Source organism: Euleptes europaea, chromosome 14 (assembly GCF_029931775.1).
Source record: "Euleptes europaea isolate rEulEur1 chromosome 14, rEulEur1.hap1, whole genome shotgun sequence".
Taxonomy (NCBI): Eukaryota; Metazoa; Chordata; class Lepidosauria; order Squamata; family Sphaerodactylidae; genus Euleptes; species Euleptes europaea.
In genome coordinates, this window is record NC_079325.1 from 56560797 (window position 1) to 56576006 (window position 15210).

The following is a 15210-nucleotide window of genomic DNA, read 5'->3' on the forward strand; positions in this document are numbered from 1 at the left end:
CCTAGGAAAGTGAATGCACTCCCCTCCCTTGTGTGTGTAAAGTGCCGTCAAGTCGCAGCTGACTTATGGCGACCCCTTTTGGGGTTTTCATGGCAAGAGACTAACAGAGGTGGTTTTGTGTAGCCAAAACATATTGGCTACACAACAGCTTCACTGCAGGTAGAGAAGAGACCAATTTGAGCCCCATGAGCCCAATAAAGCAGCCGATCAAGGGTGCAAAGAAGTTTGCTTTTGGGGTGCTGCCACCAGCTATGGGTTGTTGCCACTGCCCCAAATAGGGCTGCCAGCTCCAGGTTGGGAAATTTGGGGATGGAGCCTGAGGAGGGTGGGTCCAATAGCCAAAGAGGCCATTTTTCTCCAGGTGAACAGATCTCTATTGGCTGGAGATCATTTGTAATAGCAGGAGATTTCCAGCTAGTACATGGAGGCTGGCAACCTTAGCCCAGAGGTTGGCCACAAACCTCTGTTTCACTCCCTTTTGAGCACACTTATGAATGATCACCAAAGAGGGGGCCACAATTCACAGGCTGCTTTTGAGCAAGATGAGATGCCCTCCCATCTACACACCAGTTGTTGCTCAGCCCTAACTTTTGTTACTTTTGTTACGTGGAAGAAGTATGCCTACTTTAGCCTTAGGAGGCCCCTCTCCCTCATTGTGGAGGGTGGCAAGGTCTTTCCCTCTATCTCTTCTCCCAGGAGCAAAAACCAAGCTAGCTGTCTAAAAGGGCTTCTGGATGCTGGATGCTCAGTTTGAACTTTGCCAAGTAATAAGGCAGGCAGTGCCATCACTGTCCACAAGATGGAACCGGAGAGAAAAGATCAGCCTTGGCTCCTGTACTCAACTGGAGGAGGAGAGACCTGCGAGTATCTCCAGAGGCTGGGACTCTGCAGAAACCGTTCAAAGGATCCTTTGAGGCTGATCATGGCTGAGGTCCTCTGCTTCCTGAGCATAGTCTTTTTGGAGCTGCATCTGGCAACGGGGGCCATGGATTCCTGCTACAATGCTCAGGGGCTTGCTCAGCGATGCATGCCCATCTTTGAGAATGCAGCATTTGGGAAGCAAGTGAAGGTGTCGAACACATGCGGCTCCCCACCGGAGGATTACTGTCTCCAGATGGGCACCAGGGACTCCAGCACATTGTGCCACCGCTGTGATGCTGGCCAGGCTTTGCACCACCACAATGCCACGTATCTGACAGACTTCCACAGCCAGGAGGAGCCCACCTGGTGGCAGAGCCAGTCCATGGCCTTTGGAATCCAGCACCCCAACTTGGTCAACCTCACTCTCCATTTGGGTGAGTCTTGGCACTTGCATTTTGAGCTGGCTTTAGCCATTCCATCTCTAGGATGGTGCTGAGGAATACTAATCTCAGAGGCATCTCTTATTGCTTTGACAATTGAGAGTAAATCCTAAGGGTAGACTAACAGAAGCAGTTTCCTTCCAAGGAGGTTTCCAGTGCCTTTTCTAATAAACTCTTTATTTACCACAGTACAGGTTCAGTAGGTGGGGGGAAAGTGGGAAGTGCTAGTTTCTCTGTATCTTAGAAGTGACTTCTGCCAGTCAGAAGTTTCTTGGCACCCTCTGCTCCAGCTCACTTCCTGATTATCCTCTCTGCTGCTCAGAGTTCAGATGGTTAAGTTTAGCAAACCACCTAGATGGGTGGTGTGTGACACACTCCAGCAGATGAGAGTAGCCATCAAAGGACATTGATAAATGCTGCAAGAGAGCATCAGAAGAAAATGAACCCAAAGAGCGAGAACAACCAGCTGGTAGAAAATCAACCATGTAAAATAAAACAGGCATTTAGGTTCAGTAGAAACCAGTAATGCGTTTAAACCAAAGGCCCACCAGAACAAAGCGATTTTAACCAGTTTTCTGAAACCCAAAAGATAATGGTGCAAATGTGTCTAACTGGGGAGAGAGTTCTCGAACCTTGGTATCACCAACAAGAAGGCCCTGTTTCACATTGTCCCTGTCAGTGAGGGAATGCAGAACATGGTCTACCCTTCCCAAAGTGCACAAATATTTTGGAGAAGATGGTCCTTGAGATACCCTGGTCCTGGAGTAGGGTGATTTAGAACCCCAGTGTAAGGATCCTATAATAATCCATATTTCTCCAGTTGTGTGTCACAAATAATTTTGCTTGTTCATTTAGACCTCTGGAGTAAAAGAGCCCTTTGCCTACATATCAACTCCGGTTGAGAGAAAGTGGCGGTGGCACATACTGGCATTATGAGTAAACTGATGGCTGCTTGCAAAAGCCACATGCTTGTTTAAACCTGCAACCCAATGCACATTTATAGGAAGTTGGTCTCATGGAATTCAGAGCGGGGGCACTTACTTTAAGTTCCTGGAACTGGGCTGTGAAGAGGAATCCAGGCACACTCAGGGTGGTTGTTGTGTTTGTGGTTGAATCTATTTGTAGTTGATTGTTTAGCACAGTATTTGTGAGATTGTAATCCAAGCCCTAGATGGCCCAATCTTGTAAGATTTTGGAAGTTAAGCAGGGACAGTTAGTATTTGGGTCAGAGACCACCAAGGAAGTCCAGGGTCACTTCACAGAGGCAGGCAATGGCAAACCACCTCTGAACATCTCTTGCCTTGAAAACTCTATGGGGTTGCCATGAGTCAGCCACAACTGATGGCACTTTCCACCACCTCCAAGGGCTGCTGGGAAACTTCTGAGAATCTGCTTTGCCCATCCTTGGGAAAAAGGGGAAGGGTTTCATTCAAAAGACCTTTGGGAAGGGGCACTGTTTGAGAATTTTTTAGATGGGCTGGATCAAAGATGTTTTGGAAGGGAGTGATTCATAGCTAGGGTTGCCAGCTCCAGGTTAGGAAATACCTGGAGATTTTGGGAGTGGAGCCTGAGGAGGGCAGGGTTTGAGGAGGAGAGGGACTTCAAAGGGCTTTAATACCATTGAGTTCACCTGGAGATCAGTTGTAATAGCGGGAAATCTCCAGCCACAACTTGGAGATTGGCAACCCTATTCATAGCAAGACCCAAAAGCTGACTCTTTGATAGATCCATGGTTAAATTGCAAAGAAGCAATACATTGTAATAGTTTGTTGTGTTTAAAAATATTTTTATAGCTCATAACAAGAGAAAAAATTATCAACACAGATGCATGTTGCTTTTTAAAAAAAACAAAGCTGAAGTGTATTTACTTTCAGAAATTCTCCTTTATAAATGTTGATGTCAGATGTTTGTTTTGTAAACATATATCTGAATGACTGAATATTTATCAAATGTGATATTTATATTTGATGTCTGAGGATATTTGATTTCAATATTTGCATAATAGTTGGTGTATAATGGTATTTAGTACTGATATTTATTCTCAGCCAGCATTTGAAGAAAACAAGCAGGGATCTTCAGTGATTGATTTGAAAGATTTGTTTGCGTTGCCAATTTATTTGATATTTAAACCTATAGTGGGTTGGGATGCAACCAGATTTTCCCCTGGTGAAAAAGGCATGAGAGGCCTGTTGTGACCACAAAAAGGTCTGTGCTGAGGATTGTGGGTCCTCCATGGGCAAAACCAGGTGTGAAGGGGGCTGTAATAAGGAGGGGAGGTAGGCATGACTGAATGAGAAAGTTGGCAGAATCCCAACCCAATGTATGGGTTGAATCTCACAATAATTTATGCTAACAGAAGGGGTTTCTGTCAGTAGAATGGGACTCTCACTTCCCACCTCCTGTTTTGGGTTCCTAGCCTCCAGATTAGAGTTGCCAACCTCCAAGTACTAGGTGGAGATCTCCCACTGTTACAACTGATCTCCAGCTGATAGAGTTCAGTTCACCTGAAGAAAATGACCACTTTGCCAATTGGACTCTATGGCGTTGAAGTCCCTCCCCTCCCTAAACCCTTCAGGCTCTGCTCCAAAAACCTCCCATCAATGGTGAAGACGGACCTGGCATGCAACCCTACTCCAGATGGGGCCTGGAGATCCCCCATAATTACCACTGATCTCCAGACTACAGCAATCACTTCCCCTGGAAAAAAACCTGCATTTTCCCATAGAGGACAGACTTTACGCTATCACTGCAGCCTCCCCAGGCTCCTCCCCCAGTTCTCCAGGAATTTCCCAACCCAAAGTTACTCCTGCTGTAGCCCAAAATTTCCTCTGAAATCCTGCTTCTGGGGGACAGGGAACTTCCTGGACCAGCACGAGGGGAGAATTGGTCGTCTGCAGTGGGAGGATCAGCAAAAATTGCCCCCCTTCCATCAATAAAAATCTGTTGCTAGATCCAGCCCTATGTCCTTTATACTTACCATGCATTAGGGTTGCCAGCTCTGGGCTGGAAATAACTGGATATTTTGGGGGTGGAGCCTGAGGAGGGTGAGGTTTGGGGGGTATAATGCCATAGAGTTAGGGTTGCCAGCTCCTGGTTTGGAAATACCTGGTGATTCTGGGGGGTGCGTGGCTATGGGAGTGACACACTCTTTTGGAGCTCCAGGCTGAAAATAAGGTGATATTTGGAAGTAGATGGTCAGAGTTATAAAAGGAAGCAGTTTGAAATACTGTTTACGGTTGAGCAGTTGCTTGCATTCCCTTTGAACTGTAAATGAGCAAGAAATCTTGAAGCCTTGAATAATGGCAACGGGAGGCATCTCTTCCTCCTCTGAAGCATCTGAGGGAGAGTTTGATTCATTGGAGCAAGGTCAGGCTAAGTCAACACAGCTTTGTAAAAGAGATATCAAGCTTGCAATTACTAAAATAAAAACACAGATTCTGGCAGGTGTCTCAGAGCTGTTAGACGATAAACTAAGCCCAGTTATGGAGAAATTAGAGGACGTGGAGAATACAGCGTCGGATGCGTTAGACATGGCAATTAAAAATGAGAACAAACTAAAGAATGCAAATTAATGGATTTACAAAATAGACAACGTAGATGTACCATGAGAATCTGTGGCATGGAAGTATTGGTGGAGGGGGATGACAGCAGAATGGCGAAATGGATAATGGAATGTGTGCCGGAATGCCCCATTAATAAAGAAGATTTCAAAAGAGTGCACAGGGTTACCAACATGCACAGCAACAACAGAAACAACAGCCAAAGCCTCGAGATATCATTATCTGCTTTAATCGATTTACTCGTAAGGAGAGACTCTTTAACGCCTTGAAGGTTAAAGAACTAGCCAAACAATTGCAGCAGAATGGGTCTAATCTGCAAGTGTTACAAAATTTAGCACCAGAGCTATTAAGAAGATTTGAATGGAAGTGTTATACAGACATTTTGAAAGAAAATAATATAAGATATAAATATAAGATATAAATAGGGGAAGACCCTATATGCTTCAAGCAAATTTCCAACCTCTTCAAAGAATTGGGATTACAGGAACGGCTGGAGAAGGCGGAACAAGGTAGCTCTAACAACAGACATGCAGAGAAGGCAGCAGAGGAGGAAGAATAATAATAAAGAAGACAAAACATCCGACAGCTTCGCAGTCAGTTAAAGAAATAGTTTAATTAGAATGAAGGAGTTGGTTTTGGGACTTCTGGGAGTATAATTAAATGTAAATAACAGTGGGATAAAAGTAATACCCCAGAAGCACGTATAGATTTTTTCCCTTTCCCTCTTTCTTTTTCTTTACCACGATCTGCTTAGCAGTATTATAAACAGTAGGGAAAAGGTTAACTATGGTCCTTGGAGCTCTGAGGGGTGGTGGGTTTTTTTTAATAAGAAAGGCAAGGGTTGTCCCCCCCAAGCCCAGCGGTGGTTTTTTTGTTTTTCTTTGTGCTTTTGCTTCTTCTTCCTTTCTTTTAAGGTTTTGGGTAGTTTGGGGTTTGTGGGTGTTTGTTTTTCTAATTTCTAAACGGTGACCAGTAGGGACCTGGGTGGACTTGGCCAGACTCAGGCACCATGAAAAAAGGTCACACGTGTGTAGAAAGGGGGTGGGGACTAAATGTTAGATGTTGGCTCTGTCTTGAACAGTATGTAATAAAAAGTGAATATATTAACACTCATAGGAGGGCAAAAAGAAAGAAATGAAGGAATAATACCTATCTCTGTCTCGTTGAATGTAAGAGGATTGGGCGACCTTATTAAAAGATCAAGATTAGGGGTATGTCAGAGATTTACAATCAGGAATATTATGTCTACAAGAAACACATAAATGCACTAAACAGGATGTAATAATTCCGGGGGCAATTTGGTCCAATAAATTTGTATCCCCAGGTCCCTCTAAAAGTAGGGGGGTTGCAATACTAATTAACTCCACGGTGGATTTTATACCCAAAGAGAACTATCTGACCCAAATGGTAGATTCATTTTTGTGGAAGGGACTCTGGGAGGGCACAGTTATTTACCTTGGTCTCAGTAGATCCCAAACAGGAACCAAATACAGTTTGCAAATATTTTTTTTTAGGAAATTGAAGAAGCTCTCACCCTCCTCACTTAAGAAAATAGTAGGGGATGTTAATATTAATTTACAATATATTTCAGAAGTGGACAAGTGGGAAGATATAAAATGGACACACACTTTAGCCCAGAAGAAAATTATTAAATTGAAATGAATATTGGAGTCACAGGGTATAATAGAAGTTTGGTCTGAGAGGTTTCCCAAGGACAAAACACATACTTTTTACCCAGTTACGGCTCCTTCTTTAGATTAGATACAATAATGATCTCAAAGGAAGCAATACAGTGGATTAATTATATCTCTATTGGGATGATAAAGATTACTGACCATGCACCTATTATGTGTGTGTGTGTGTGTGTGTGTGTGTGTGTAAAGTGCCGTCAAGTCGCAGCCGACTTATGGCGACCCCTTTTGGGGTTTTCATGGCAAGAGACTAACAGAGGTGGTTTGCCAGTGCCTTCCTCTGCACAGCAACCCTGGTATTCCTTGGTGGTCTCCCATCCAAATACTAACCAGGGCTGACCCTGCTTAGCCTCTGGGATCTGACGAGATCAGGCTAGCTGGGCCATCCAGGTCAGGGCTGCACCTATTATAGCAAGACTTAATACGATGAAGGGCAAATATAATAATACCTGGAGATTTAATCCTATGCTCGTTATGGATAGTAACATAAAAAATACATTAAAAATTAGAAAATTATTTTCAGGAAAATAGTGATTTCCATTACAAGCACAATGAGATGGGAAGCAATGAAGACAGTTTTGAGAGAGGAATATATACAAAGTTGGTCAATATTAACGAAACATAAAAATAGAAAATCAAGGATATGGAGAGAGAAATTAGCATATGTATAGAGAAGTTTAAAAATTCTGGGGGATCGGGCAGATAAGGTGATCCTAGAGAGGAAAATGGAAGAACTGAGTATATTGGAAATAAATAAAACAACATTAAATTTATGGTATATGAAGCAAACAAATTATGAATGGGATGGTAAAGCAACAAAATTATTGGCCAATAAAATTAAAGGAGTCCAAAAGAAGAAATGGATCTCAGCGTTAAGAAATGGAAAATTAACGAAAAGATATCCTCAATTCCTTTTTGGATTTTTATGACAAATTATATGCTGATAAAGAGATAAAGGAAGAGGAGGTTAATCAATTCTGTTAATCAATAAATATCCCACAATTTAAACCTGAAAGCCAGGAAATGTTAGAGAGATATCATTAGAAGAGGTGGAAAGGGCAATTAATTCTTTAAAAGATAGAGCTGCTCCTGGGAGTGATGGTTTCACATCCATATTTTATAAGCATTTTAAGGGAATGTTGGCTCTTTATTTAGTAAAGTTATTTAATGAAATAATGGAAGGGACTCCTTTGCCACCTTCTTGGTTAGAGTCTAAACTGGTGCTAATCCCTAAACCGAATACAGATCTAGGGAATCATATCGACAGATAACTTTAATGCATATGGATTATAAGATATTCACTAAAATTCTAGCAAGCAGGCTAAAATCATGCATTGCCTCGGTAATTACACAAGATCAATATGGCTTCGTAGCAAAGCAATATATTGTGGATGCGGTGAGGAGAGTGATGGGACTATTATATAATGCTAAAAAAGAGGGAACAAAATTAGCCTTATTATCACTAGATATATATAAAGCATTTGATTCAATAAACTGGAGGTGTTTAAGAAAGGTAACACAACAGTATGGGTTTGGCCAAAGGTTTAATAATGCAATAGAAGCCATTTATACAAAATCCCGGGCGAGTCTAACAATTAATAATAATAATGTCTCCGGAAAAGTAATAAATAAATTGTGGCGCCAAACAAGGATGCCCCCTCTCACCATTAGTTTTTATTATGGCTATAGAACCATTAGCTATTAAGCAGAGAGAACCAGGAGATCAACAGCCCATTCCTGAGACTGCAGGCAGGCTGCAACCACTGCAATGATTAAAGGCCATGTGTGGTCCCTGCCGTTCTGGGAGAGTCGCGACGTCATTGGGTGATGGGCCTCTCAAGGTGGGCGAGACGACTTGCGAGTGGGGGGGCGCGTGCTTTCCCCTGCACAGCCTCCACCCCCCCTTACTGGCCGCTCGCCATAAAGAGCGGCTCTGGTGGCGATGGGCCCACTTCATGGTGGGGAGACGGGACTTCACTCCCAGTGAAGGGTCAGGACACCAGGGCAGGCTCCTGACGGGAGGGGGATGACTGCAGACACCCAGAGACTTAGCCCATCTGACAGACGTGACACCTGCCCCACCACAAGACCCGTCCTCTGTCTCCGGGGCCCCACGACCCCTGGAGTCCCCACTGCAGAGGCCGCAGCTTGGCCCGAGGGTCGTGGGACAGCGGCAACACAGCCCCAGGCCGGGGAGAAGCCTGTGGCCACACAGGCTTCAGACAAGGTCCCACCTCCCAACTGACGCCCCCTTCAGGGGCCCCCTTCCCCTCCACCCATGCAGCCCCCTCCTCCCGAACCCCCTCCCCACGTAGAGACCATGACGCCAGATTTGGGAGATCACTGGAGCTTGCCGCTTCCTTTATTAGGGGGCCTTGAGGGGTTCAGGGATGAAGAGGTGGTAGCTGGGAAGGAGGGGCGTTGCACCCCGAGAAATCTGGATGGACAGCGGAGGAGCCCTCCCTCCTGCCAGGGTGGGGATCACAGCCCTCCAGAGCCCGGTGTCATGCCTCTCTGGCCATCATGAGTCGGTCTGGGGAGGGATGGGTGGGCTGAAGCAATGGGACGGAGGGAAGGGTCACCTCCAGACAGGCGCGCAGGGGACTTCGCCCCATGGGAAGGGGGAGTGGAGCAGCCGACGCTAACCAGGCCCCTCCACAACCAAACAGCCCTGCCTGGACCAGGCTTGCGAGCAGCCCCGGAACACGCCCTGTCGTGGGAGGGGACCGGTCGCTGGATGCTCCTGCAGGTTGCAAGGCTGAGGGGCTGCCACTCCTGTTGACAAAAGAGAGACGGAGCTTTAGGGCTGGCGTGGAGATGGTTACTCGAAGCTCATGTGACAGCCGGCGAGCTTGATGAGGCCAGACCCAAATGCCCCTTCCGTCCTGTGAGAGGCGAGCATCTGTGTCTGCAGGGGCCAGGTGTGCTGATGAAAAGGGGTAGCAGGTGGGATGGACTCCCGCGCAGCTGCATGGTGTTTGTGCTTCTGAATGGGGGGGGAGTGGCGTTCTGGCGAGGGTGAGTTGTCGGGGTGTGGCCCCGCTGCCTTTCCCACCTGTGTTTGGCCTAGGAGGCTGAAGTTGGTTCCTTATTCCCAGTTCGTTCCCTATTCCCAGTTCCTTATTCACTTTTCCTAGTTCCTGAATGATTTTGAGGATATTTCAAAAGCTCTGCACCCCAAGATATGGATTGGACCACCACATATCATACACCCCCACATTCAGGGGACTGTGCCCTTCCAGATGGCATATGCTGGGTCCTGGTCCAAAGTCCGGTTCTTGTGCCAGCGGCTCCCAAGTGAGGTGCCCCCAGGACCAAAGCACATGCAGACCCTGCACCCCAAAATAATCTTTGGACCACCCCAAATGACACATCCCCACACTCCAGAGACTGTCCCCTTCAAGAAGACATACAGCGGTGCCCGGTCCAAACACTGGTTCTGGTGCCATTGGCTTCTTTTTGGGTCCCCCCCCAGAAACCTGTATTGCAAAGAGGTTTTGAATAAGGAACTGGAGCTCTGCACCCCAAAATATGGATTGGACCACCACATATCATACACCCCCACATTCAGGGGACCATGCCCTTCGAGATGGCGCATGCTGGGTCCTGGTCCAAAGTTCGGTTCTTGTGCCAGTGGCTCCCAAGTGGGGTGACCCCAGGACAGATACCCATACAGGCACTGCACCCCAAAATAATCTTTGGACCACCCCAAATGACATATCCCCACACTCCAGAGACTGTCCCCTCCAAAAAGACATACAGCAGGGCCCGGTCCAAAAACTGGTTCTGGTGCCATTGGCTTCTTTTTGTTTCCCCCTCCAGAAACCTGTATTGCAAAGAGGGTTTGAATAAGGAACTGGAGCTCTGCACCCCAAAATATGGATTGGACCACCACATATCATACACCCCCACATTCAGGGGACCATGCCCTTCGAGATGGCGCATGCTGGGTCCTGGTCCAAAGTTCGGTTCTTGTGCCAGCGGCTCCCAAGTGGGGTGACCCAGAACAGATGCATATAAAGACACTGGGGCTCAGCTGCACCCCAAAATAATCTTTGGGCCACCCCAAATGACACATCCCCACACTTTTGAGACTGTCCCCTCCAAGAAGACATACAGCGGTGCCCGGTCCAAACACCAGTTCTGGTGCCATTGGCTTCTTTTTGGTCGTCCCCCCACCCCCCGCAAAACCTGTATTGCAAAGAATTTTTGAATAGGGAACTACTTTCCCCTGCAAGAGGACATACAATAGTGCTCGGTCCACACACTGGTTCTGGTATCACCGGTTTCTATTTGTGGTGGCCTGTGAAAATCTTGTATTGCAAAGAAGTGTTTGGGACATTGGTGAGCCTTCTGCACCCCAAAATTAAGTTTTGAGCACCACATATCATACACCACATATCATACATTCAGGATACTGTTCAGTTCAAGGGGGTATGTGCTGGGTCCTGGTTCAAAGGCCAATTCTTCTGCCAGCTGCTCCTAAGTGTGGTGGCTCCAGGACAAATGAGAAGTTATCAGCTCCCTTAGCATATGTGTTAAAGGTCCACTTGCAGGTCAATTAGTAACTGACAGCAGTTACCTAAGTAATTACAATTCTATTCAGGGGTCTTGGAGTCATTCCTTCTTCCTGGGAAAACTCTCCCCAAAACCATTTCACTCATCTGGAAATGTATAGCGAATACTTAACAGTACTTTTTCCGAATAATCTGGGTATTGTGCCTCTCTATTTCTATCACCTGTCCTTTCTAACTAAATGTTCAAAGGTAATATGAAAGCAATCAGTTCATTGTCCCTGGGAATGTTTCCTTGCCAGTGAAGGTTGTGTTAGAACAGTTAGTCCGGTTCTTGTGCCAGCGGCTCCCAAGTGGGGTGACCCAGGACAGATGCCCATACAGACACTGCACCCCAAAATAATCTTTGGACCACCCAAAATGACACATCCCCACACTCCAGACACTATCCCCTAAGGGTGTATGATATGTGGTGGTCCAATCCATATTTTGGGGTGCAGAGCTCCAGTTCCTTATTCAAAACCACTTTGCAATACAGGTTTCTGGGGGGGGGACACAAAAAGAAGCCAATGGCACCAGAACCGGTGTTTGGACCGGGCACCGCTGTATGTCTTCTTGGAGGGGATGTGTCATTTGGGGTGGTCCAAAGATTATTTTGGGGTGCAGTGCCTGTATGGGCATTTGTCCTGGGTCACCCCACTTGGGAGCCGCTGGCACAAGAACCGGACTTTGGACTAGGACCCAGCATGCGTCATCTCGAAGGGCACGGTCCCCTGAATGTGGGGGTGTATGATATGTGGTGGTCCAATCCATATTTTGGGGTGCAGAGCTCCAGTTCCTTATTCAAAACCTCTTTGCAATACAGGTTTCTGGGGGGGACCCAAAAAGAAGCCAATGGCACCAGAACCGGTGTTTGGACCGGGCACCGCTGTATGTCTTCTTGGAGGGGACAGTCTCTGGAGTGTGGTGATGTATCATTTGGGGTGGTCCAAAGATTTTTTTGGGGTGCAGCTGAGCCCCAGTGTCTGCATGTGCCTTGGTCCTGGGGGCACCTCACTTGGGAGCTGCTGGCACAAGAATCAGACGTTGGACCAGGACCCAGCATGCGCTTTCTCGAAGGGCACAGTCCCCTGAATGTGGGGGTGTATGATATGTGGTGGTCCAAATCCATATTTTGGGGTGCAGAGCTCCAGTTCCTTATTCAAAACCTCTTTGCAATACAGATTTCTGGGGGGGGGTGGACCCAAAAAGAAGTCAATGGCACCAGAACCGGTGTTTGGACCGGGCACCGCTGTAAGTCTTCTTGGAGGGGACAGTCTCTGGAGTGTGGTGATGTATCATTTGGGGTGGTCCAAAGAATATTTTGGGGTGCAGCTGAGCCCCAGTGTCTGCATGTGCCTTGGTCATGGGGGCACCTCACTTGGGAGCCGCTGGCACAAGAACTGGACTTTGGACCAGGACCCAGCATATGTCATCTCGAAGGGCACAGTCCCCTGAATGTGGGGGTGTATGATATGTGGTGGTCCAATTCATATTTTGGGGTGCAGAGCTCCAGTTCCTTATTCAAAACCTCTTTGCAATACAGGTTTCTGGGGGGGGGTGGACCCAAAAAGAAGTCAATGGCACCAGAACCGGTGTTTGGACCGGGCACCGCTGTATGTCTTCTTGGAGGGGACAGTCTCTGGAGTGTGGTGATGTATCATTTGGGGTGGTCCAAAGATTATTTTGGGGTGCAGTGTCTGTACAGGCATCTGTCCTGGGTCACCCCAGTTGGGAGCCGCTGGCACAAGAACCGAACTTTGGACCAGGACCCAGCATGCGCCATCTCGAAGGGCACAGTCCCCTGAATGTGGGGGTGTATGATATGTGGTGGTCCAATTCATATCTTGGGGTGCAGAGCTTTTGAAATGTCCTCAAAATCATTCAGAAACTAGGAAATGTGAATAAGGAACTGGGAATAGGGAACGAACTGGGAATAAGGAACCAACTTCAGCCTCCTGTTTGGCCTTTGGACACCCGCACAAGCAGCTCATGAGTGGCCACCCAGCCCCCCTGACTCCGACCTTTCCCCTCCCAGCATGCCCACAGCCATATCACTGAGTCCCCACCCAAGACATGGCGACTCAGTGGAGGGTGGGGGCCGAGGCCACCTGATGGTGCCCTCAAATGACCCCGTGGCCGCCCTTCCAGTTTCCACCATCCATTGTCCTCCTGTGCCCTGCCCAAATCCACCATGCAGATGGATGAGGTGTCAGAAAATCTTTTATTGAAACAGTGTTTGGCAAGGGGAGGAGTGAGAGCCGGGGTCTGCGGCAAGGGCCGAGAAAGGTGTCCACCAAGGTCTCCGTGGGGCCTGGGTGTGAGCAGCTGCGGCCGTGGGTGTGGGTCGAGCCTCAGATCCGTGGCCAAAGCACGTCTGTCCTTGCGACGGCATGTGTGCGGCAGGGCGAAGGCGGCCGTCTGCCAATGGGAGAAACCTGCAACAAGATAGAGGAGACGGGGAGGCAACCCCTGGGCAGCATGGCAACTGCCCAGGGGTCGTGCTCTTGTGGTAGTCTGGTGGTCCCATGCCATGCTGGTGGGGCAACTCGGCAGCATCATCAGAAGGTTGTACGTGGCGGCCATAGGCCATCTGAGGGCGAGGGCAACGTGATTGGCTGGCAGCCAGGGTGAGGGTGTCAGTGCTGAGGGAGACACACAAGGAGCAGCCTGGCGTTGGTGGTGAGCCCCTGGCCTGTCCAGAATTGCTCTGCCATCTGGAAAAAAACACACACGCAGAGGGATGAGAAGCTACCTGGGCCTTCCATGAAGTGAGGCCAGGTGTGAGGCTGGACAAGGGCAATGGTTAGAGTGGAGGGGGGAGGTCTGGGTCTGGGCTTCAGAGGTGGGCCCCCAGCAGAACCCCCCGCCCCCGAGGGCAGCTGCAGGAGCGGGAACCATGCACAGTGGCACCCCAAGAGGGGAGTGGGAGCGAGATAAAAAATGCAAAGTGCCCTCGGAGAGGGGAGCAGGAGGGCGAAAATTGCAAAGTCCCAACCCCCCCCCCCCCGACATAGACCGGCATCATGCCGGTCCGTGCAAGGCTTACCAGTCAAGTGAGCGCCGGGCACGAAGTGCGTCTTTTGAGGGGAGTTCACAGCTCCGAGGCCCCTCCTCCAGTGCGGTGCCATCACTTCCTCTCCTGGCCCCATTGGCCAGCCTCTAGTCGGCTTCCAGAGGGGCCAGGTAGAGAGGGGCAGTGCTTGGCCGCGGCAGCGAAAGGAGGGTCCGGAGCGTTTGCATGGCGGTCAATGGGCTGCGCCAGGTAAAGACCTGGCGTAGCTTTTTGGCAACAAAAGTGGCGTTCCCGGGCCGAATGGGCCTTAGGAGGCCGACTAGCCATGGGAACGCCCCCCGGAAACGCACTGCCTCTGCACCACTTAGGCACTGGCGCGGCCCTTGCGCAGGCATGGCCGTGCCGTTCTCCTTCGCCTACTATCACCGCTGCCGCACATGGGCTAACGCTGGCACCCAGGCATTAGTGCCGTTTAAACCTGCGCCAGGCCCCTCGGGCCTCCTAAGCACTTTTGCCTCTCATTCTCAAGAATGGGCTCAAAAGGTTTGAAATGTGGTAGAGAGGAAAATCTGGTAACTATGTATGCAGATGATGTTATTATCAATAACTAACTAACAATTGGCAATTGACCCCTTAAAGAAGGAATTTAGAACCTTTGCCCTTATCTCGGGTCTAAAAATAAACTTTGCTAAATCTGTCTAAATCTGTCTAAATATTATTCTGAAAGTCCAATTAGAGGCGTCTCATAGTTTAAAAATTCCACCGGTGCAAAAAAGTTTTTAATATTTAGGGATCTATACCAAAAAATCTGAATAAATTATATAATTATAATCAAATAAATCTGGAACCAAATAAATCTGGAACCAAATAAATCAGGATTTGAAGGAATGGAAAAAGAAAAATAGTAGTATTTTCACATGAATTACATGGGTTAAAATGTTTATCATCCCAAAGATATTATATCTTTGCTGCCGTGGCATATAGAGGAGAATAATTTGAGGGATTGGCAAAAACAAATTGATCAGTATATTTTTCAGGTTAAAAATCCAAGATCTGCCAAGTTTTTAAGATATAGTACACCTGGTATAC

General features: G+C 47.7%; 1 protein-coding gene across 1 annotated transcript in view; it reads left to right on the plus strand.

Moving 5' to 3' along the window:
• Positions 1-985: 985 nt before the first annotated feature.
• LAMC3 (laminin subunit gamma 3) overlaps positions 986-15210 on the plus strand; it is a 107372-nt gene continuing 93147 nt past the window's right edge. Inside the window, exon 1 of the mRNA XM_056860189.1 lies at positions 986-1295. Coding sequence (XP_056716167.1) covers positions 986-1295 — 310 coding nt within the window. The remainder of the gene's footprint in view (positions 1296-15210) is intronic.